The 24243-nt window shown below is 32.5% G+C and overlaps 1 protein-coding gene across 10 annotated transcripts in view; it reads left to right on the plus strand.

Annotated features, from left to right (window-relative positions):
- LOC117109033 (protein unc-13 homolog B-like) overlaps window positions 1-24237 on the plus strand; it is a 101859-nt gene extending 77622 nt beyond the window's left edge. For 8 of the 10 annotated variants that reach the window (XM_033251263.1, XM_033251268.1, XM_033251281.1 and 5 more), the window contains 18 exons: window positions 1313-1463; window positions 4084-4152; window positions 6249-6338; window positions 7110-7378; window positions 8131-8216; window positions 9116-9242; window positions 9916-10156; window positions 10624-10701; window positions 11310-11482; window positions 12709-12870; window positions 13484-13607; window positions 16833-16928; window positions 17340-17462; window positions 19519-19596; window positions 20884-21031; window positions 21635-21730; window positions 22681-22840; window positions 23622-24237. In XM_033251263.1, coding sequence (XP_033107154.1) covers window positions 1313-1463; window positions 4084-4152; window positions 6249-6338; window positions 7110-7378; window positions 8131-8216; window positions 9116-9242; window positions 9916-10156; window positions 10624-10701; window positions 11310-11482; window positions 12709-12870; window positions 13484-13607; window positions 16833-16928; window positions 17340-17462; window positions 19519-19596; window positions 20884-21031; window positions 21635-21730; window positions 22681-22840; window positions 23622-23907 — 2557 coding nt within the window. In that variant the 3' untranslated portion in view covers window positions 23908-24237. The remainder of the gene's footprint in view (window positions 1-1312; window positions 1464-4083; window positions 4153-6248; window positions 6339-7109; window positions 7379-8130; window positions 8217-9115; window positions 9243-9915; window positions 10157-10623; window positions 10702-11309; window positions 11483-12708; window positions 12871-13483; window positions 13608-16832; window positions 16929-17339; window positions 17463-19518; window positions 19597-20883; window positions 21032-21634; window positions 21731-22680; window positions 22841-23621) is intronic. The other 2 variants (XM_033251274.1, XM_033251288.1) reach the window with 2 other exon arrangements.
- Window positions 24238-24243: the final 6 nt, after the last annotated feature.

Raw genomic sequence — 24243 nt, forward strand, 5'->3', positions numbered from 1 at the left:
GATATGATATAACCAGATAGTGAAGTGTGAAGGGGCAAAAAAGTATTATTTAATGAAATAAGGCTGCAAAAATCAACCGACTGATTGACAGACTAACAATGGAATGACCATCCAATCAATGAGAAACTGTCTGCTACTAAACCAATACGACTAACAGAAATAGGGAAAATAGCATGTTAAACGTAATAGGGACTGACCAACAGACATATAGAAGTTTGGAGATATTTAACAAAAACTTTATTCCGATGACATTCAATTTACACTTTTAGACTTGATTTAACCAAACCTAGGCAGCATGGTGATGATGCATTGAGGCTGATTATTTTTTGAAAATAACAGTCAACAATTAAAAAAAAGCAATTATTTGCATTAAAAAAAATTATCATGTATACGATAAAAAATATTTTCATAAATCAAGTCAAATTTATAATAATAATAATGAAAAAAACGATAGAATATAAAAATATTTTTTATCGTTAATCGTTATCATTTTCGTATAACTAGGCATTTATTTACTTTAAAAATTTTAGTACCACTGATGATTAACATCCATCCAACATCCATTTTATACCCCAGCGTTGCCTTTAAGTAACCTAATTAGGACCATCCAGGCATCCCTGTGCAATTTGGGCTTGTTCAGACCATTTTTAAAATCTGACCTTTAACATTTCTATAAAAATTCACTACATTTTCAAAAAGCCAATCATTTTAAAAAAGATTTTCCTTTCATGACCTTTTTGACCTTCAACTTCAGAAAAAATATTTACAATGTCACAGGGACTATCCCTGTCCAATTTGGGCTTGTTCAGAATTTTTTTTAAATCTGACCTTTAACCTCTATATAAAAAATTATAAAATTTTAAAAATGCCACAACCATCATAAAATGTGAAATTTGTTTTTTAATATGACAACGTACATAAGGATTCGGCTCACTATATATTGTACATTGTTACATTTGTGGTTAAATTGTTGTTACAATAGTGGATAATGATCTTTGTTACGACAGTGGTTAAATCGTTGTTACAATAGTGGTTAATGAATTATTACAATAGTGGTTGATTTTTGTTACAATAGTGGTTAATGTTACATTAGTGGTTGATTTTCGTTACAACAGCGGTTAATGTTACAGTAGTGGTTGATTGTTACATTAGTGGGTGATACAGCCCCTACCACTTTAATATGTATGAGTGTGGCAACTTTCATTACAGTGGCTTTCACTTTACTTTTTCTGTTCTTGTACTGACTTCCATCCCACTTGCAATATTCCATGTTGTTCCCCATAAGTGAAAATTCTATTTTATTTATCTTCAGTCATTTTTCCTGCCTGCGTACTAAGTACATGTGTAGTGGTGTTCCCGCCGTTATGAGTACATTACTTGCAAATATCAATGCATTCTATGCACATACGACAGCAACGACAGCTGTATCTGCAAGTGATAGGTTTGCTGCTTCCAATTTTGGGGTGAGATTTTATTTAAATGTCTATTTGTGTTTTTATTGATTGATATATATTTACATGTGTTCATAATCTCTTCATCCTTGTCATCATTAAAAACACCACTGGTATTAGTTCCATCGCATCAAAATCTGCCTCTTAGATTCTACTGCCACTGCCATCATCATCATCATCTTTGTAGTTATCATTACCACAACAACTAATCCCATCATGATTCCAATTCCAATATCACCTCATCATCATCATTGTTGCTATCACCACAACCACTCAGTCTCATCAATATCATCACCATCACCACAATCATTATTTTCCACTATCACCTCATCATCATCATTGTCGCTATCACTACAACCACTCGGTCTCATCAATATCATCACCACCACCACAATCATCATTTTCAATATCACCTCATCATCGTCATTGTCGCTACCACCACAACCACTCAGTCTCATCAATATCATCACCACCACCACAATCATCATTTTCAATATCACCTCATCATCGTCATCATTGTGTCATCATATGTGTTTATTCTTGTGCATTATGTAATGTTCTCCATCATAACTACCACCGCCAGTTCATTTATCATTTTTGTCTTCTGCATCATTATCATCATCATCGTCTTCATAATCCTCTTCATCCTTGTCATCATTAAAAACACCACTGGTATTAGTTCCATCGCATCAAAATCTGCCTCTTAGATTCTACTGCCACTGCCATCATCATCATCATCTTTGTAGTTATCATTACCACAACAACTAATCCCATCATGATTCCATCACAATTATTTGTTATTGTCAATATCATCATTGTCGCTATCTTCACAACCACTCAGTCCCAATCAATATCATCACCACCACCACAATCATCATTTTCACTATCACCTCATCATCATCATTGTCGCTATCACCACAACCACTCAGTCTCATCAATATCATCACCACCACCACAATCATCATTTTCAATATCACCTCATCATCATCATTGTCGCTATCACCACAACCACTCAGTCTCATCAATATCATCACCATCACCACAATCATTATTTTCCACTATCACCTCATCATCATCATTGTCGCCATCACCACCACCACAATCATCATTTTCAATATCACCTCATCATCGTCATCATTGTCACTATCATCACAACCACTCGGTCCCATCAATAACATCACCACCACCACAATTATCATTTTCACTATCACCTCATCATCATCATCATTGTCGCTATCACCACAACCACTCAGTCTCATCAATATCATCACCATCACCACAATCATTATTTTCACTAGCACCTCGTCATCATCATTGTCACTATCATCACAACCACTCAGTCTCATCAATATCATCACCACCACCACAATCATTATTTTCACTAGCACCTCGTCATCATCATTGTCGCTATCACCACAACCACTCGGTCTCATCGATATCATCACCACCACCACAATCATCATTTTCAATATCACTTCATCATCGTCATCATTGTCACTATCATCACAACCACTCGGTCCCATCAATATCATCACCACAACCACAGTCTTCATTTTCACTATCAGCTCATCGTCATCATCATCATTGTCACTATCATTACCACCACAACCACTCAGTCCCATCAATATCATCACCAACACCACAATCATCATTTTCACTCTCACCTCATCATCATCATCATCATTGTCACTATCATCACAACCACTCGGTCCCATTAATATCATCACCACCACTACAATCATTATTTTCATTATCACCTCATCATCATCATCATCATTTTCACTATTATTACCACCACTCAGTCACATCAATATCATCACCACCACCACAATCATTATTTTCACTATCACCTCATCATCATCATCATCATTTTCACTATTATTACCACCACTCAGTCACATCAATATCATCACCAACACCACAATCATCATTTTCACTATCACCACATCATCATCATTGTCGCTATCGTTACAACCACAACCACTCACTCCCATCAATGTCTTCATTTCACTATCACCTCACCAAAATTATATCGATAGAATTTGATTAAAATACGGTATTTAACTGTAAATTTAGGGCACTTTGTGAAATATTACAAATCATTTCAAAATCTAAAAGATGTGGGATTGTGTTTTCACAAATTCTAAAGTAGATGTTGCTTTTAACAAAGAAAACTATATAGCTAAATTTTCAGTACTTGGAGCATTTCCTCCACTTATTTTCCATAACCAATCATTCTGTTTTGTAATTATTTCAAAGTAATATAATTTCTACTTACTAGAGATTATTTTAAAATGAAACCAAATCCCAAACTGAATTATTTTTTTATCCTTGTAATAATCAATTAAGCTTTCTGATAAAAGATGGAATACTGATGTTAAAAATATTGTGTTAGTGTACTTTAGTATTGATTAAGAAAGGATTTTTTTGTATTATTTGATCTTGAAATGGGTCCCATAATGGATTGAAAATCCTTGTCTGTATTTTCACTACTATTTTTAATCAAATTGAATACTCTCCCCCATTTCAATTAACCTAAATGATTTCTTATCTAGATGTTGCTTAGTAATATTTCATTTCATGATACCAGATTAATTTTTTTATTGTCATTTTCTTTTTTTCTGGAAAACAGAAAGACCGATTTGTCAAGACGCTGGATGGATTGCACAATGCAGTCAGGATAGACTTGTCTATGTATCGGGTAAATTCATTATCTAGTTTTTCAACCCTTATTTATCGATGATATCGTAAATGATCTTAAAAAGCACTTTACTTGTGCCACTCGAGTTCAAGTTGAAGTTCAATTTATTTTCATATACAAAGTAAATGAAATTTATTTTCCAAGGTTTACAATAAAAATAATGACATGCTAAAAGACAATATAAAGATACGATATAAAATAAGTTAACCTATGCGTAAAATGATATAAAACATTATAAATATAAAAACCGATAAACATTGCAAACAATTGCACTGTAGTCAAGTAAAATATATAAAAGTGCAGTACACTTACATACTAGGATAAAATTCAAAATATCTCCAGTTATTTCTTAATTAAGAGAACATATTACAACATGTTGTGATGTTTTGTATCATGTATTATACAACCAATTTCTCATGCAATTAAGTAATACTAATGTTTAAAACACATTGTACCAGTTTAACACACAATAATTTTTACTAAGCACAGCTGCAAATAAGTGGCTCTCGAATAAAGTTTCGCTCTAAATGCCACCAATAACTATATCAGCATAACAGTGCCTGGTATGTAAATTACAGCATACTGTCTGGTAAAATTTAAAAGCCCATAGAAAATTCAAGTAAAAAATTAAATTGTACATTTAATGAAATCAAATAAATTTTATTAACTTTCAAAAGAGCCTGGATCAAAATGACATAGATTGGAAGAATTTAGTTCTTGCTTTTTTTTTTTTTTAATGCAGAGATTTATAAGAAATTGTGTTATTTTAATCGTGGAGAAAAACGTTTTCTTGGCTTATTTTTTTCAAATGAAAGCTAATATCTTACAATAATAATGTTGTTACTATCATAATTAATGGCCATTTGTGGCAAAGACAAGTCAAACCAGTCACTCGTCGGAAAAATCAATTTTTAGTTATTAATATAGGGTTTAACAGTAAAATGAGAGCTATAAAATGGTAAAAGAATCATTTAAATCCGACACTTCGTTATGAAGTTACACGAGTTTAAACATACAGCTGTTTAAAGAACAATATTTGNGTTTACGATTTCAGGCATTTCTTAGGCAGAAACCATCACCAAATCGTTAAAAATTGTTGTTTCAACATTGAAAATGAGGAAAATAACAGCATAGCATGATGTATAGATATATAAAGGTTAGTTTAGTGCAATAAAATAGATTTCCAAAATTTGGAAATTCCAGCATGTTTTGGCCATTATCTCCAAAACAGGATTTGCGACGAGTGACTGGTTTGGCTTGTCTTTGCCACATTTGAATAATTGTATTTCACAGAAATGACAATAACCAATCTAGAGCACCATCACTATCATCCAAAGTACCGTGCCTCTGCAAATGTCAAGGCAAAGAAAACAACTGGAATTAGAAATTCATAATTCGTGTAACCTTAGACAAATCTAGACAGTTGATAAACATAAATGGGAAATGTTCTTGATAAAACATGGCGTACAAAATGAAAAAAAGCAATATGGCATTTAGCAGCAGCAAGATGTTTCTATTACATAATAGAACATTTATTCTATAATACTTAAGGTGCATATTACTTCAAGGATAAGCCTAAAATATAGTATAAAACTTATCAGTTACTAACTAACCATCTACATTATTTGCTTAAGACCTGTTTATACTAGCAACAATAATGATAAGAAGCTAAAAAGCAACTGTTCATATAGAAAATAAAAGAAATAAATGAAGATTTTACACTAAGAGGATTCGATAACGATTTGGAAAAATGATAAAATCTTAGTATTAACAACGATTTTGTCGTTTTTTTCATGATTATGACATCATTTGAATTGACTTGTAAAAATATATTGTTATCGTATACACGTTAATTCATTATTAAATCGTCCCAGTGTAAAAACTTCTATTTCTTCTATTTCCTATATGAACAATTGCTTTTTAGCTCTTTATCGCTATCATTATCATTGCAAGTATAAACTGGCCTTTATCTTTGAAGAAATAAGTACCTGTGTATATATTGAAGCCAGATGAAATTCTTAGAGATTTTTGAAATTCATCACAGATCAAAATTGTTGTAAAACTCTGATTTAAATTTAAATTTTTAACCTTTACAGGAGAATTTTCCAGCAGACAGTAAGGAAAAGCTTGCTGATCTAAAATCAATGGTTGATCTTCTTACAAGCATTGCTTTCTTTAGGATGAAGGTAATTATTTTTATCATTTAGAAAATCATCAATAAAATAAAAAGATAATTAAAATACATTTGTGTAGCATATTGGTAAATCTTGGCTTTCTAAGCAAACACCAGCAGTGGTTTTGTCAACGGATCCCATCAATGACTGCCAAGTGTCTTCAAAAGAAGACAGCTACTACTGTATACCAGTAACAGTAATTTTTATTGTAGGTAAGACATTTCAGGCATGTTATCACAATGGCTAAACTATAATGGGGAAACTCTAGAAATCATTGCTTCACTATAAAGCAGTTTAATATCTAATTAATCATGTCCCACAGACTTTTCTAGAAATGATCAATAATTAAATCATTTAATTTCACATCTTTTGGTGGATAATTCCATTTAAAAAAAAATTGTATTCACAAATAACTTTGGAAGGTGATCACTTAAAATCATCTTTATATTTAACTTCACAATTGCTTTACTTTTACTCTCCTATAACTAAGACTTGAAATGTCTAAAAATACCAAAACTTATATAGTAATTATTTCTTGAGCTTTTCATTTTGTCACATGAAGCTTAATTGGAAAACCTCTGTCTCAGTTTGTTGCCTCTGCAATGTTGCGTAGTGTGAGATGGTTTTTTTTTAAATGAAAAATAAGCCTAATGGATTTCTAATTGCATTAACCATGCACAAATTTTTAATGGATTTCTGATTTCATTATCCAGACACATTTTTGACATTAATACTCTATCATGACGATTACTGTTTTAATGGGAATCAATCTGATATGGTTAGGTGCAAGAACTCGCAAGTCCTCCCAGAGCAGCGAATGTAGTGGGTGACTGTGTAACGGCGTGTCTCAGGTCTACTTACACGTATATGTACGACAATTGCCATGAGACGTACGAATTCCAAATGGGGCAAAGTGAGCAGCCAGAGGTTTCTGACACAGACACGGGCAATGGCCCGAGCAACAGGAATTTGGATTTCTGGGCCAAACTAATTCAGTTACTGACCTCTGTCATAGAACAGGATAAGGAAACTTACACAGGAGTTCTTAATCAGTAAGTTCACAAATTTTTGTACATTTTTTCCTTCATGGCTCTTGGAAAGGAAACTATCAAGTATAATTTCTTTTAGACTTTGGCGAGTCGAGTGGCCAAGCAGTAGGGGCGCTGATAACTACAGCCTTAGCATCGGCGCTGGTTCAAGCCACTTTTCACCCAGTTTTCAGTTGATAGAATCAAGTATTCTTGGATAAGGACTTAAAATGGGAGTCAAGTGTACACATTTGGCTTGTGTACACATTAAAGTACCCATTGCATTTTTCAGAAGTAGGGTGTTACACCAAAGGTATGATTCATTTCAGCCCCATTCGTTGTGAAATGGAACTTTACAGCTCTAGAATATATTTTTGGGGGAGGGGGAGGCTATGCTGTCCGACAGGAAGACTTGAGCTTGTAGGCTCGAGCTGAGGGAAGGGGTTGAAAGAGGGAATTCCCCTCTTTAATTAGATTTTTTTCAGAATAACAACCTCTGGATGGCTGGAAATGGTACTCTCCTACTGTGACAGACATGTGTTGGCTTGGTGTGGGCCTATTATTATATGTTTTGTAGTCTGACTGCCTGACGAGTCCGGCAGTTGGGGGGGTTTGACCTGTCCGGTAGGGGACTAAGCCCCCTTGTCCCCCCGCTGGTGCCGCCACTGGTCACAGACCACGCCCATATGCGATTCAGCAGAATGTTGCTGTGAGTTACTTAGATGTAATACCAATGTTGTAAGACCTCTCTCGTATAACATTATATTTTATTGCAGGTTTCCAAATGAATTGAATGTTGGCCAGAGGAGTGCAGACATCATGTGGACAGGCTTTGCTAATGATCTCAACAGTGCCCTCAGTGGTTTGTTGGAAAACTTATTTTTTTAATATCAATATCAATACTAATTACATAAGTATACTAAACAGAACAGTTATATACTAATTAAGGTATAAATAATAAACGAATAATTTTTAATAAATAGGTAAAGGTAAATAGAAAAATAATTAATACATGTAATGGAAAATTGTGTAGTGGAGTTGAATAGCTTGGTGGGCAAGATGCCTGCCTGCCTTCCAATCCCAGTCCCTGGGTTTAATTCCTCTCATGGTAACAGGATTCTTTTCTCACGACCAAAACAATTCCCTAATTCTCATAACGAGATTTAGTTTATGTGGAGCATTTTGTGTTTATGTTTGTCTTATGAAGGGATATGTCATTCGTGAGGCGCTATATAAATCCAGAATAATAATAATAATAATAATAATTATTATTATTATTATTATTATTATTATTATTATTATTATTATTATTTGTGATAAATGTCACTTGTGAAAGTGATTAAGTTCGCTGTTTGGCAAATCCTTGGCCAGAACAGTTAAATACTAATTAAGTTATGAATAATAAAAAATAAATAAATAGTTTTTTTATAAATAATAAATAGGTAAATGTAAATAGTTAATACATGTCTTTGGCCAAACCAAGAAAATAGACAAATAATGAATTTTCAATAGATGGATACATCAAGAGACGAATTGATGGATTGATATATAAAATATATGATATAAAAATGTACAAATGCCTTTTTAAAATTTAATGTCTTTTAAATTTTAATATAAATATTTTTGATGTTTTATTACTATCCAAAATGTGTTCTACATATAATTTAATTCAGCATGTTGTGATTTTTTTTATATAAAAAGAATTGAATTGAATGAATGATTTGACTGTTTTAATCTTTTGAATTATTTGTCACTTCACAGACCATGAACATGAGCGATTGTGTACAAGTGCAGAATACATGAACTTACATTTTAAGGTGAAATGGTTGTACAATCAATATGTCTCGCCTCTTTCTCGGTACAAGGATGCAACTCCTGAATACCCAAGGTATGCAAATTAGTTTTTGGTCAGAGTGTATCATGAACATATAAGTATAAACTTCAACAAGAACCTCAAAAAAATTATGATTGTTGTTCCAGCCCCTATGAATGGCTCCTGAAAGGAATTAATTTACTTACTATACAGTAAAACTTAGAATACAAGCCCTTATGGGCTTACCGTAATCTCGAGAAGAAGCCCATCTCGAACTAAAATGAGAGAGTATGGGTTTCTTTTCGAGATACTGTAGGCCTACATATACTGTACAATTTAATGCCGATTAAAACACTAAATTAAACAAACTGATATTCTCTACTGTAATCTTTTTTTTAAAATGATTTTTTTGTTTTTAACAGGATGTCATGCTTGAAAGATGTTTTCTGTAGTCCCTTGCTTTATTATAGTAATTACCAAAATTTGCAGCATTCATTTAAAAAATAAGCACCTCTTACATTGCAAACGTAGTCTTAAAAAGATGCCCATCTTAGAAAGAAGCCTATCCAACAGTTTTAATTTAAATAAAAGCGCAGGGCTTATATTCTATTTTTTTGCGATATGTTTATGTTCGTAAAACTGGTGATTTTTCACAAACAGTGCTCAAAGGCAATCTCTTAATATGTGTAGAATAATGTGGTTTAATCTAATTAAATCATATTAATTTATATTTTTGTTTTATGTCAAGGTGGTTCCAACCATTTGTTCTTCAATGGTTGGAAGAGAATGAGACACTGTCAATGGAGTTTCTGATTGCTGCTCTTGAGCGAGATAAAAACACCGGTTTTGAGAAGAACTCGGTTCATGCTAAATTTTCGTGCTCTGTAGTAGATGTCTTTACTCAACTGAATCAGAGCTTTGACATCATCCGTAAACTAGACTGTCCGGATCCAACCTGCGTTACTGAATATTTACGGACATTTTCAAGGGTATGTATGGCTATGTTCAAATTTGAGAGCTATGGCAGGTTAAGCCATATTGTACTTAATTACTTAATGCCATTAAGTAATGCAGGGTGTATGTTATTTCATGGTGTAACTAGTAACATGTCAAGCACTCACGATTAATGCAATGCTAGCGTAATTATTTGCAAAATATAGAATTTTGTAATATTACACTTTGTATTTATATGTTTAATGCTTGCGGTACACCATTTAAAAAGTTCTGAAAAAAACTGTTGTTTGTTGAGAATGTCTCACACTTTTTTTTTCTTGTTAGATCTAGGCTTTTTGTGATTGGTCAAATCCTGGCCTAAGCCAAAAGGGCCACCTTCTATAAATTCTCTCTAAAATTCCCTCATCAATTAATTTTTGATAGCAACCACCAATGGTAAGTTCATATTCGGCTTGTCTCTAACCTTGAATATTATCTCATTCTTGGTTCTTTTGTTTTACAGACAATAAGTAAGGTGCTTCTTAGGTATGCTGAAATTATAAGCAAAGAGTTCGATAAATATTGTGTTACAGAGAAAAGGGTGAGTATGATAACATTTTTTTGTTTTTTTCGCAGTAACTAAGTTTGTAAAGTTTTTTTTTTAAGAAAAACCTTTACAATTTAATTAAACTAATCCAAGAATATATTGCATAAACATGAACCTCAGTAATTCATAATATCCTTCCAATTAATTGAGTTAGCCCCTATATTTAAGAATTTTAGAATCAATAGAAAATTTAGTGTAATCTGACCAAAATTTCTGTTTAATTGTGAATAACTACCTGTACACTTTCCCTCCTGTTTTGCTCTTGAGATGATTTTCGGAGTAATCTCTATTTTGTGCAATGTATTTGCATTGTACTCTATGTTTTTTAATAATTATTATTAGAATTGTCATTTTATTATCGGTTGTCTAGTTATATGGAGGTCGTGGGTTTGATTCCCACCTGAATCACTTGCACAATTTTTTCGCACATATTTGGGAACGTACTGAGTATTCAGCACGTCAGGTAGGGGAAAATATCACTCCTATGATAGTCGTAAAAGTGCTAACAACTTCTTTCTTACTATTATTGTTGTAATTCATAACATTGTTAATTTTTATTAATAGCGTTATTAATTAATATGCTCTTAATGTTTCTCTTAAAGTTGCAAGCATGTATTTTAATGAATAACATACAACAGTTAAGAGTTCAACTCGGTAAAATGTTTGAGAACATGGGTGGTGAAAATCTGGATGAAAAAACAGCAGAGACTTTGACAAAGCTGCAGGATTCACTTAACGAGGTGCTCGACAGCCTTAGTCAGGTGTACGCCAAAAGGTCAGTGATTCCTGAGTACCCTCTTATCATCTATTTTACTTCTTTATTTAGCATCCATTCATGATTCAGAACAATTAAAATGTCAGTATATAATATAAAAAGATACATATATTATTAAAAATCTAAAATAATTTACAAATTTGCCTATAATATATAAATAAAGGATACAAGTACGAACCTTTAAAAATCAACAAAAGTTAAAGTATTTCCTATGAGGTCTTTGCAGAGACACTGAAAGATATAAATATTGAAGAGAGCCGGATCAGGAAACATGGATATATCAGGGCCAGAATTGAAAGACAAATATGCAAAGAATATAGTATAGAATTTTAACATAAAAGTCAAGTAGAATATTGAAAGTAATTTGTAGAGTCTAAAATTTAAGCTGATCATACATTCTCTCTCTCAATTAAGTTAACCTTTCGTCTATTGGTTATTTTGAGTAACTTAAAACTTATTCCAGATGATTGAAATAACAAGTAAGAATTTAGGTTTTATATAAAAGAAATTTCACATCTGTTATTAAAACTTATTTTACTCTGGGTAATGTCTCCCTGTCTCTTTTATTGAATACACTCCCTATCATTTATTTTGGTGTGTATTATTCCTGTCGATAATACTGATTATTGTAAATTCCTTATGTTGAATACAATCAAGCAATTACTCTCTTCATCTTCTTTCCCTTCTCTCAGTTTCCATTGCCATCTACTACAGTACATCAATTGCAGGACTAAAAAGAGGAAGCAATACCTCTTCTCGTCCTCCCTCCCCTCTCGATACGCCAGTTAATTGGACTGAGAAGAATAAGCAGTTATGCGTCTCCTTGTCCCCTCCTTGTTTTCATTGCTATCCAATACACAAATTACTGACTGAAACGAGTGAGTGATGCTCTAAATAGTGAAAACAACGCTTTGGGAATGGAAGTATTGTTATTAGTAATGAGACAAGCCTGGCATTTGAAACCATGCATGTCGTAATTTATCATCATCTGCCTCCTAAGTTCCATATAATAAGACTTAATTTACATTGTTATTTACCTACTAGTATTGTATCCACTTCCTTTTAATGGTTCAGATAGTAATGTAAGATGAAAAAATACATACTGTAGATATGTAATGTTCACAAATGCCGTAGTTATAGTTAATATCAATTGATATTTAAATGAATATTCTGCCCTCCTTTTAAATTCTATATTATTTTGTTTTTTTGGATTGTTTTCATTGTAGTTTGGAAAAACAAATACAAGCAAAGATTGAGGAATTTAGCGTAATACTTGCTAAGATCAAAGGTCAGGGCAATGTCGCATTAGGTCAACCCAGTCAACGTAGCATTGTACAAGAGGAAGCTGATGCTGTGCTTTGTCCGCTTGTTGGTCTCCTTGACGAGAAGTATGATTTTTTTTTTTAGTTCAATCTCTGTAGATTATTTATTTCTACTTTGCATTTTATTACTTATATACAATATATAGTACAGAGCAATTGGAGTAATCTGAATGTATATCATCCTTGCGACTCCATTCCATTATTGATTTTGTGGCTAAATAATTGTTAATTTGAATTGGAGGAAACGTTTCACTGTTGGGGTAGAAGGTAAATGCAAAACCAGAGCTCTGCCCTTACAATATGAATAGGGATAAACATATATAAAGTACCTTTAATATCCAAGAACTAAAGCAAAATGCACAAAATGGCATTTGATTCCCCAACTTGAAAGGTGTGAGTCACAACTGCTGCAAACATTACATTCAATGGTTTGAATTCTTTGTCATGTTCTATTTTGTCATTGTTATTTCCACCCACAAGATCTGTAGATTCAAATGCCAATGTAATATTTATCCTCAAATGTGAGGTAATCAATCAGTGGACATTGATATTATAATACTGTCATGCTTAGGATCAACATTCATCCTTTCAAATATCTGTTGATTAAACATTGAAGGCTCTACTTGAGTGTAACCACAATTTTGATTTGATTTTCTCCCTTTTCTACAAAAAAAAACAGCCTCATGGATTTAAATCAAAACTGTGAGAAAACAGTATTGAAGAAGCTTCTAAAGGAGATCTGGAAAATCTCAATGACGAATCTTGAAAAGACAGTTGTTCTACCTCCTATGTCTGATATGTCGGTGAGTAAATCGTGTTAGTGTGGTGTAAAGTTGATGGACATCCAATAATTAATACGTTATCTCGCAAGATTCAAACAGTTTCCCGCTTACAATAATATTTGCTTAATTGTTATGAAATCGTACAATTTTCTGCAAAACTTCCTGCTGTCTCACCCTAAAAGCACTCGTCAAAAATGAGGTTATTAACAAAGTTTTGTTTTGTTTTTTTTTTTTATTTGAAGGTGAATATCAAGCATAATTATTTATTTTGTTTACAGCAGTCTAATGATGAATGTCTGCAGGAGCAACTCTGTACAATGAACCTTTCTGCTAATCCGCGCCCCTTGCATATTTTTGCTAAGATCCCATTAAACGATAGCAAAAGCATACGCACACATGTGTGTTTGTGAGACGCGCATATTCCTTGCCCTGTTCTCATTGGTCAGATGTTAAGTTTGATTGAAACTCCGGAAAGGTTCATTTACCTCTACTAATACATACCAATGATCTTATAAACACAAGGTAACATTCTCCGCAATTTACGCATAACAAATAGAAGCGTAGAATTGGCAGCAGAAAGTAATCATTTTTGGGAGAGGGTGTCCTAGTTGTGTTGCCGTTGATCTGAGATAAGGTGTTCGCGTTACGCCAAAGTTCGTTACAAAGTACGCTGTTCCTTAATTGTAAATCGATGTTTCTATTTGTTACGCGTAAAGGTAAATTTGTGCGGTGTACGCCATGGTCAAAGCAGTCAAAGTTCAAAAGTTTTCATTTTTGCAAGAGGGCGTCGTACACTGCGTTATTACAGAATTTGCTATCTTGGGTTTATAAGATCTTTGTACATACCTTTCCTGTTTGATTAAACATTTATTGGTTATTAACTGTCTTCTAAATTCCTATTTAATAATATTTTTTGTTGGCCATAATGTATACAATGTGCTATTGTCCACCGTGTTTGACTTTTTTATCATCGCATTTATTTCTTTATGGTAGGTGCTGTAGCGCTCCATTAGCATCTTTATATAATGTTAATAATTCTTGTGCCACTTGGTGCAAAATATATTTATATTCTATTTTTCCGTTTTTATCCTGGAATTCAGATTTCTTTGTTTTTTATTGTGTAAGTACAAAACAGTTTTTCCTGGAAATTAGGTATAATCAGGTGCATGCTTCGGAATATGGTAATAAGATCACAACAACAATTGCAATTGGGGTTTTATAATCAGAGCTTTGGTGGGTGTTTGTTTTCTTGTTTTTCTTTTGTACACTGGGAATAAGGAAAATGTCAGATGTCGGTTTGCAAGTTGTGTAAGATTTCCAAGGAAGCAGCGAGCCGAAAGTATGTCAGTTCTGTGTCAAGGTGATAGATGCAATTAAATCACTTTATGGCAAGAGTTTAATCTGTAATTTCTTCTTTAATTTGCAATCCAATTAGATGTGCTCATTTAATGCATTGTGTTTGGATTCAAAATCTGTCTATGCGTTATCAAAAATACCTCAAAATTATAATAACGTTGACTCAGTTAAATAGACAAATTATTGTGTGGCCATCACTTTTGGTCTGTCATTTAATGTTGTGTGTTGCAATAAAATACAGCCAAAATAACAAACCTAACTTTATTGAATGACGGCAATTGTAGATTTACAATAGTACTGTATATAAAATTGGATTTGAAAAAAAAAAAAGTGGTGTAATATATCTAACGAGGTGTGTATGCAGTGTTTATTGACTAATGTGGCACATGGTACTTTTGAGGTATAAGTCATTTTACTCAGTGGAAGTAAAGATTGTTTGATTTATTGGATAGTTTTTAGGACAGAGACAATAATGAATACTTTAGTTTAAATCACATCTCCATTAGCTTTATTTCTTGGCTGGCAATATTGTTCACTGTTGGTCCCAAATGATCAGCTTAGACCATGCCATCACTTATGAGGATGGCTTTTGATTTGACATCCATTAACATCCAACCATTGGTTGCAACTTATGAAAAATTTATTTTCTCTATCTTATCCTTAATAACTAGAGAGAGGGCGCTATGTATGTTGCTTTTTTTCTGTCTTTCGTAGAAAACATTAGGGCCTACTATTTAAAAAGAAAAAAAAGCAGATATATAAAAGTATACATTTAAATTCCTGGCAATTAAAATTTTCAATTTTGTAACCTTGATACGTCCTAATTTTGTGATCTAACCTATTTTAATTACAGTATATTTCTTTTGTATTATTATTCTTATCTTCAACTGTTTTATTTTTAAATCTATGAAAAATGTTCTGTTTTTAAAACTTTTGTTTTTGGGCATGTAATCTTTTGCAATTTTAATTTTTTGCTTATAAGATATGCAAAAAGTTTTGTTTATACTCAACTACACTTGCAGTCTTAAAAAACCTCTGCTATCTTGCTTACACTTGTGTTCCCCCACTAACCAGCTTGTTTTGACATATATGAAGCAGTCCCCATATAAAAGCTCTTCATGATTCAATCAACCAATAAATAATGAGAAATTATTTATTATCTTCCCTTACTGTGTGGGACTCTTCACGCTTGTTGCAGTTGAGTTTCCTAATGTTCCACATTTACTAGTCTACTTTATTAATTTGTATATTTTTTTAAATTTATTTTTCCTTTTTTTTAAATATATCATTTATTTGCTAATAACTTGGGGTAAAGTCAGCATCTGAAATTTGGCTCTTGGGATCTTGAGTGATGTTGACTCCTTTGGGTAATAAGTTCCAAAGACAGATGTCATTTGGTAATTAAAGGTGCTGAAGTTGGACCCCCCTGGGTACTAGATTAATTCATGATAATGCACATATCTAAAACAAAAAAAAATATCCATTCCACTCCCAAAACATTTAATATGTTTGCACATTTTACTACTGTATTATTGTCTCCCTGATATCAGTGAGGTGTGTTTGAAAAAATAGATTATACCAAATTGGGTTCCTTTTTGACAGCATCTCTGTCGTTTATTGCAGAAGTTCAATGAACAAAGAATTTCGGCCAACTGGCGATAATGTTCTTTCCCAATTGCTTTGCAATATGTGAAATTAGCTTATTTGGGATTGTGATTCATTTATTTCTTTTCTTTATCATTATATAATTTATATCTTCATTTGTCTTTAATTTGGGTGTGCTTTTTTTTTTTTGTATCTGTTGCTAATTTGAGGTATTTTATTTTTGTTTTGATACATTTTCTAAGTCTGTATAATCACTTTCATTTTCTCTTGGATTGCGGCCTATAGAAAAATTCTATATTAGCCTCTTTCAATCCAAATGCCTTAGTCAAATTACCGGGTCAGGACAATATGGTCACACGGAAACTGGCTCAGCATGCCGAGGTAACTAGTAGTAGCTATACTAGCTTCATTCAGTTTCAGATTCTAATTCCCAACTGCATTATTCTACATATATATAGCTCATATGGGATTGTGGTCTTTTTGAATTCATTTCCTTATTATAATTATTTAATTGTTAATTTTAATTTGTTAATTTTTTGGTTCTTTCCTACCCAGACTTGTAGAAGAACAACTTTTGTTGAAACAAGGTTTAAAATAAAGTTAATTATTATATATATTGTCTTTATTTTGGGTGAATTTTTTTTTTTTTTTTTTTTTTTTCTTTTTTTTTTTTTGTATCAGTTGAAAATTTGAGGTGTTTTTATTTTTGTTTTCCTGATACAGTTTCTAACCTAGAATGGAAGTTAATATCTGTTTTATTACTTTCATTTTCTCTTGGATTGCGGCCTATAGAAAAATTCTATATTAGCCTCATTCAATCCAAATACATTAGTCAAATTACCGGGTCAGGACAATACAGTCGCACGGAAACTGGCTCAGCATGCCGAGGGTAACAAGTGGTTAACCACGGCTCTGGTAAACACTGATTTGCACATTGTTTGCATAACATTTGCATATCTTGTAGATTGTATGGTGATAGTGATAAAAGGTGAACAGGTCAGTTCATATCCTTAATACTCCAAAACCTACCACTTTCACATTATTTAAAAAACTTTGAAGCAATTGCATATAATAATGATTATTAAATTATTGCTTTTTCTGTGGCAGCATCCGACTAAAAAAAACCTGTTGAAGTTGTGGGTCATTGGAGTGAAATCAGGATGTGAACTGAACTGTAACTGCCGTAAATGCTGCCCGTGTTTAGTTGCTATTAATATTTGTTTTTGTTTTATTTGTTTCAATTAAGTTTTATCTCACCCATTCTCAAGTTTGGTCTTTTTTTGTTTCCTTCCTGGTCAGTGTGATCGTAGGCATGAAATGATGCCTTGTTTGCGCTGTGAAATTTCACCTGCTGAATATTTGTCCCAATTCCCAAAGCAAATGATACTTTATCAAGATTCATTCAACAGATTTTAATCAGTGGCGTATCTATGATTATTGACATGGGGCTGATGGGTCATAAAGGTAGAGGGCGGGCTCAAAGATTAATTGGCTTATGATAACTGGGGAAATAAAATGTGTAATTTCCAGTGGTGGGCACCTAGGGATGCAAGCTTTTTTGGAACCTGTACTCAAGGTCACTCTGCTTTAGATATGCCTGCCCCTCTGCTCTAGTATGCCATTGGTGTAAAGTGTAGTTCATGGACTTGGAGATAAGATAATAACAATATATGTCACATCTTGTGACAAAGATTTATTATAATTAATTTTGGGTAAAGAAATTATTTATTTGAAGTCGTTGTGCTTGTGTTGTAAATTCTATTGATGACATTGCTGAAGCAATTGTGGATTTTGCATGTATATTGTTTGTTAGGTAATAACATGTGCTCCTGAAATGTTTCCATTTCCACCCTCCTGTTGGTTAAAAAAATATTTCATAACTTTTCGAAAATTAAAAACCATTTATCTTAAATGCAAACCTGTTTCACAATCCTTCAAGCCGTAATTTTGGTCATTATTATTATTCATTATTTTATGCTGTTAATATTTTAACATTTACACAATTTAAAGTATATCAATGGAAATACTATAAAATGCTTTGGTAATTGACGAGGAATATTGTACAATAGATATTGCTATTAAATACCATTGGTAATTGTTGTATGTCGTATAATGGCATTTGCCAATGAAAAAAACATAAGGAAATAATATTATAAAGGCTTTTTAATAATAACTGTTCACTTAGCAGAGTAAATCTCTGCTTCTACCATATTGTTATAATTATCATCATCATCATCATCATCACCATCCTATGCAATAATACTATTTTTCTATGACTATTATCGTTCTATTGCATACCATGGAATGGTTATTCCTATGCAATGACAATGATAGTTACTATTGTATCTAATATAAATTATACCATTGTATACAATGGTAACTATAGTTTACTACTGCATACAATACATTGACAATTGCTAAAAAAGACGATGCGATGACAATAATAAATGCCATTGCAGTCATATTTGTGAATTATGCAGTGGTGTTTCCAATGAATAACATGCTTCATTAATATTAATTCTAATGAATAGCAAAGGGGGTATAATTCATTTTTAATAATTAAGTATACAATTAAGTGTATTTCACTTAACAGAATTTGTATAGTTGATTGACCATGGTTTTTTATATTTCTGTGGCTTTTCATTTCATTAAATATCGAGTGAATTGTTGCAACATATGCTTTATATGATTTCATTCCATGATGCTGTGATTGTGGTGTTATCGTTCTAGTTGCCTCAACCTAGTCATGTAATTTGTCTTGGTGTTTTTGTCCACGTTTGGTTGTAGTAAAGTAGCTCTAGTTAAGTTTTACTACAATTCAATATTTTTCAATTTTTATTTGGCACTTTCTTACACGATATCTTCATTGGCAATTAATTTGGGAATAATAACAATCTGGAGTACAGTATATACATACTCAGTAAAAGCCATTTGATTGAGAATGCATGCTAATATATACTTACCATTTCAGGACATGGGCAAGGAAGAAGGCAAGAACCTGACGCCAAAGCAGTGTGCTGTTGTTGATATGGCACTAGATAAGATCAAGGTAGTCACCTAATTTATGTTTTTTTTTTTTCATTTTATTTAACACAACGCATAAATACAATATAAAATTCTTCAGAAAGGTAAATAAATAACAAGGACAATGTAATTTAATTAAGTAATATTAACAAATTATTAAGTTACAATAAATGGTAATAAGTGAAGATATAGTAATTAATAATAACAATAATAAAAAAAAATAATAATAATAAAGATAATAAAAATAATAATAAAGATAATAAAAATTATAATAGTAATAATAATAGTAAAAATAATAATAATAAAAATAATAATAATAACAATAATAATAACAATAATAATAATAATAGTAAGGTTGTGTGCGGAGGACACAATAAGCCATTAAGGTTTTAAGTCAGTGCCTTCGTGTTAATAATAATAATAATGGTAATAATAAATGTGATCATGATAACAATGTGTAATATAATAACGTCTTTTTTGGCGGCAATGAAAACAACAACTGTGTTGTAATACTATTATTTTTTGTCAATGTCTGTTTGGTTATTATTGTTAATGACTAGAGATACGCTCGCTTCGCTTACTTACCCTCTAGTATTTCGTTCCAATAAAAGAGAACAATTATTCATGACCACGGACTAAAAGAAGGAAGTATAAATATAAGTATATATATTATAGTTATATATTTATACTTCCTTGATTGCATGGTGTCTCCTTAAGTTGTTTCATTAGATAAAAAAATTGATTTTTGTTCTTTCCCTACATGTAGAATTTATCGATATATTCTCCCCTGTTATGTGGGTCCAATTATCCTGCCCTGCTTTAGCTTGGCCTGATCGTATAGAAATATGAATACATTTACAAATGCATTATTAAACTTGAATTTGAGGGCTAACACTAATATGTTTAATAACGCATACCAAATACAGCTAACCTGAACTGCAAGCATACATGCTTATCATTTAGTACCATTATCATCTGTTGTGTTTAAATGGTTTAACACTGCAAAACACGACTAGGAGAATGCAGAAATACAAATTTAAACACAATGCCTAGCGAAGCACTACCGGTCTCGTGAAAAATGACATTAAAAAGTTTTTACTGGTGCAGCGGGAACGGTTTCCGAACCTCAAGGTCAGGATTTCAATCCCTTGCTGTGCATTTCGCTTTGTGTCCTTGAGCAAGGCATTTTTATCTGCATTGCTTCTCTCCACCCAGGAGTATAAATGGGTACTTGGTGGGGTTGCCTGCTCCTACACCAAAATATATATTGTAAACTAGATGAATAATATAAATACTAATTTTGTGATTACAGTCATACTTTCATGCATCTGGAAGTGGCCTAAGGAAAGCGTTTTTAGAGCGTAGCGAAGAGCTGCAGTCATTGAGATATGCTCTCTCATTATACACTCAGACTACAGACACACTGATCAAAACGTTTGTTAAAAATCAAACAACTCAAGGTAAGATTTTACTAGTATTCTTAGATTAGCTTACATATTAAATGGCAGGTCAGATCCAGGGCGATAGGCCCCCTCCCCCATAAAGATAGAAAAATAGAGAGAACAAAAGAAAGGAGAAAGCGGGGAGCACAGTATTCTATATAAACAATTTTTTAAATTAAATTCCATGTACCAGTGTTTTGGTCAAGTATTTCTAAACAAAAATCGCAAGCACTACCCACCCCGCCCCCTGCTCTGTGTTTCACAGATCACAATTATTATTATGAATAAATATTTCTGAACAGTACTTAGTGTTTACCTATATGGCTTACATTTTAAATGATCCTATTTACTTGCACAGTGGTTGAGACCCCTATCAACGCTGAGCATGTTTTTGGACCCCATCACCGATTGTAAGAGTTCCTAGTGCTTTTACAACCAAAGTCTATCTTTTAATTATCTTTTTAAATTAAAATCTAATAATAATACTGGGTAGGATTTGATTCTGGTATAAACACAGTTGCGATTTTCCCTCACCGACTTCTAGATATGCCACTGTATAAACAAGCTACAAAGCTAAGAGTGAATGATAAATAGAATAACTGTATGTTCTAACTTTGATAGATTCGCCAAGTACATCTGATAGTGTAGGAGAGGTGTCCATACAGGTTGATTTATTCACGCATCCTGGGACAGGTGAACATAAAGTAACAGTTAAAGGTGAGTCATTATTTCCACACTATCTGTCTCCACATAGTAGAATAAATGGGTAACTGGCAGATTTGATTACTAATACACTGTCAGCTGCATATATTTAATAGGATCAATTATTTTCATAACTTTCAGTGAGACTGACCTTGGTATTCTTAAGACAAACTTATAGTTGTAGTTCAAGCTAAAACTTGCTAGAAATTATTTCAATTCATATTCTTAAAACCAACTTTGACTAGCACCTAAATCATGTGCACCTCGACTAAAATAATAATAAAATAACTCCACAGTTAAGTCAGCATAAGGTCAGACTAAATATTTACCCAATTAAAAACATGCTTTATGTAACCCACGATAGAGGGAAAAGAATAAAAGCGATTGTATACGTAGGTCTGATGTAACTTTGGTGTAGATACATCAAGTTTAGCTTCCAAAAGGCAAAATTAAGATGATAGGTGATAGTTCCTGATTTGCACAAAATCTCCTCGCGTTGCCGTCACGTAGCTTCATCGTAACAACCAGATGGTGCTGCCCTTGCATGGGCTTAATTATAATAGTTCTCCAAAGAAAGCAAATTTTCAGTGACTGTTGAAATTCTCTATTGTTATATGTTAACGACTAATATAGTTATTATAGAAAATTAATTAATGATGTTGTAATATTTAAAAAAAGTTCAAAGTTCAAAGTTCGACTATAGTTCATTTTAAGAGTTCCTGTGTTTATGATTTAGACTTACTTTACATTAAACATTTTACTAGTTCAAATTGAATACTGCAGATTTAAAATTGTGTGCAAGTAATATAGAGAATATTTACGCATCAAAACATTTTTTTTTTCAGTTAAAAGCTAGTAAATTTTTTTATTTTTTTTATTTTATTTTATTTTATTTTTTATTCATATATTGAAAGTCATTGTTGCAATTTAATTGATATATGTACTCTATATATTATATTCTATAGTGGTGGCTGCTAATGACTTGAAGTGGCACACAACAAGTATGTTCCGACCGTTTGTGGAGGTGAATATGATTGGACCGCATCTGAGTGATAAAAGACGCAAGCATTCCACGAAATCCAAAAGCAACAATTGGGCTCCAAAATACAACGAAACTTTCCATTTGTAAGTGATATCTTCTATTACCCCCTACCTATTATCTGTTGGGCCAAAACAAAATCAAGAAAAAACGGACTAGGCCTATAGGGGCTTATTGCTACCACCACTCAACCCCTATATTTTGGTAGATAAAGTTGTGCCCACATTGTTAAAGTTTCTCGTCATTTTATCTCCTTTAATACTAGATTTGTAAAGATTGTGAGTCGGTTGGATTTTGGGCAAATCTAAGTGTTTATTTTTTTTGCCTAATAATAATAATGTTACAATGTATAGTCTTGGTTAAAATAGTAAAAAATTAATTGTGATGATCACTCTTAGCATGTTGAAGATGTACTATTAGTCAAAAAGACTGAAAATACCTCAAAAATTCAAATATAATTTGTAATAGGTCATTTAAAAGGATCTAATAAATTATTAGCTTCCACAGAAAAGCAGATTTATAAAAATTAGTTTTCCCCAATTACAGACATTTTACTACAAAAATCCTTGAATTGATTACCAGCCAACTTAAGGATCTACAGCACTGTATGCAAAAGAATACAAGAATGTATTTAACTGTCTGAAAATCGACAGGGGAGTTTTTTTTTTTTAATTCAAATTTTTAATAACTTACTTAAGTACTGTATACAAATCAAGCAATTCAATGTAGAATTAAACTTTTAAGTTTTTTTTCCTTATGACTGATAGTACATCTTTGTAGATTACTTGTAGTTTAAATAAACTAAAAGACTTTGACCTTCCTTCAATCAAGTGTGGTGAAATATATTTTCTTTCTTTAAACATCCAGTATCCTTGGTAACGAAGATGAACCAGATGCGTATGAATTAAACATCTGTGTGAAGGATTACTGCTTTGCCAGGGAAGACCACCTTATTGGTATAGGAATCCTGCAGCTACGGGACATCGTAGAACCTGGAAGCTGTGCATGCTGGACTGCTTTAGGAAGAAGTCTCTACATGAACGACACTGGTTGGACCATTTTAAGAATTCTCTCCCAACGGACCAATGACGAAGTAGCGAGGGAGTTTGTGAGATTGAAATCAGAATGCCGGTCTGTTGGTGGCGAGCCTTAGATGTCGGTATGGCAATCATCCAAGATGCAAAGTGATTGAATAAATATCGATTACGACATGATAATTCAAAAATTTACTTAAAGTGGTTCTTTCACACATTGGTGTTTTATGTGCACGTACAATAAATTTAAACAAGAATGTTTACTGAGGCTATGCACAGCATCACAACCAGTCAAAGACTGAGAGCTCAGGATGTTGCATTTTAACAGAAGAAATAAGGATGAATGCAGCTTAAAATTTTTTATGAGATGAACTATGATGAGAGAGCCACTTCAAGAAATTCTTTTTAAGTTGTTGTTTATATATACATATAGATATGTATATATATATATATAC

The sequence above is a fragment of the Anneissia japonica genome, unplaced genomic scaffold (genome assembly GCF_011630105.1).
Source record: "Anneissia japonica isolate Jap-2015-1 unplaced genomic scaffold, ASM1163010v1 scaffold26_len2425191_cov177, whole genome shotgun sequence".
NCBI classification, from domain to species: domain Eukaryota; kingdom Metazoa; phylum Echinodermata; class Crinoidea; order Comatulida; family Comatulidae; genus Anneissia; species Anneissia japonica.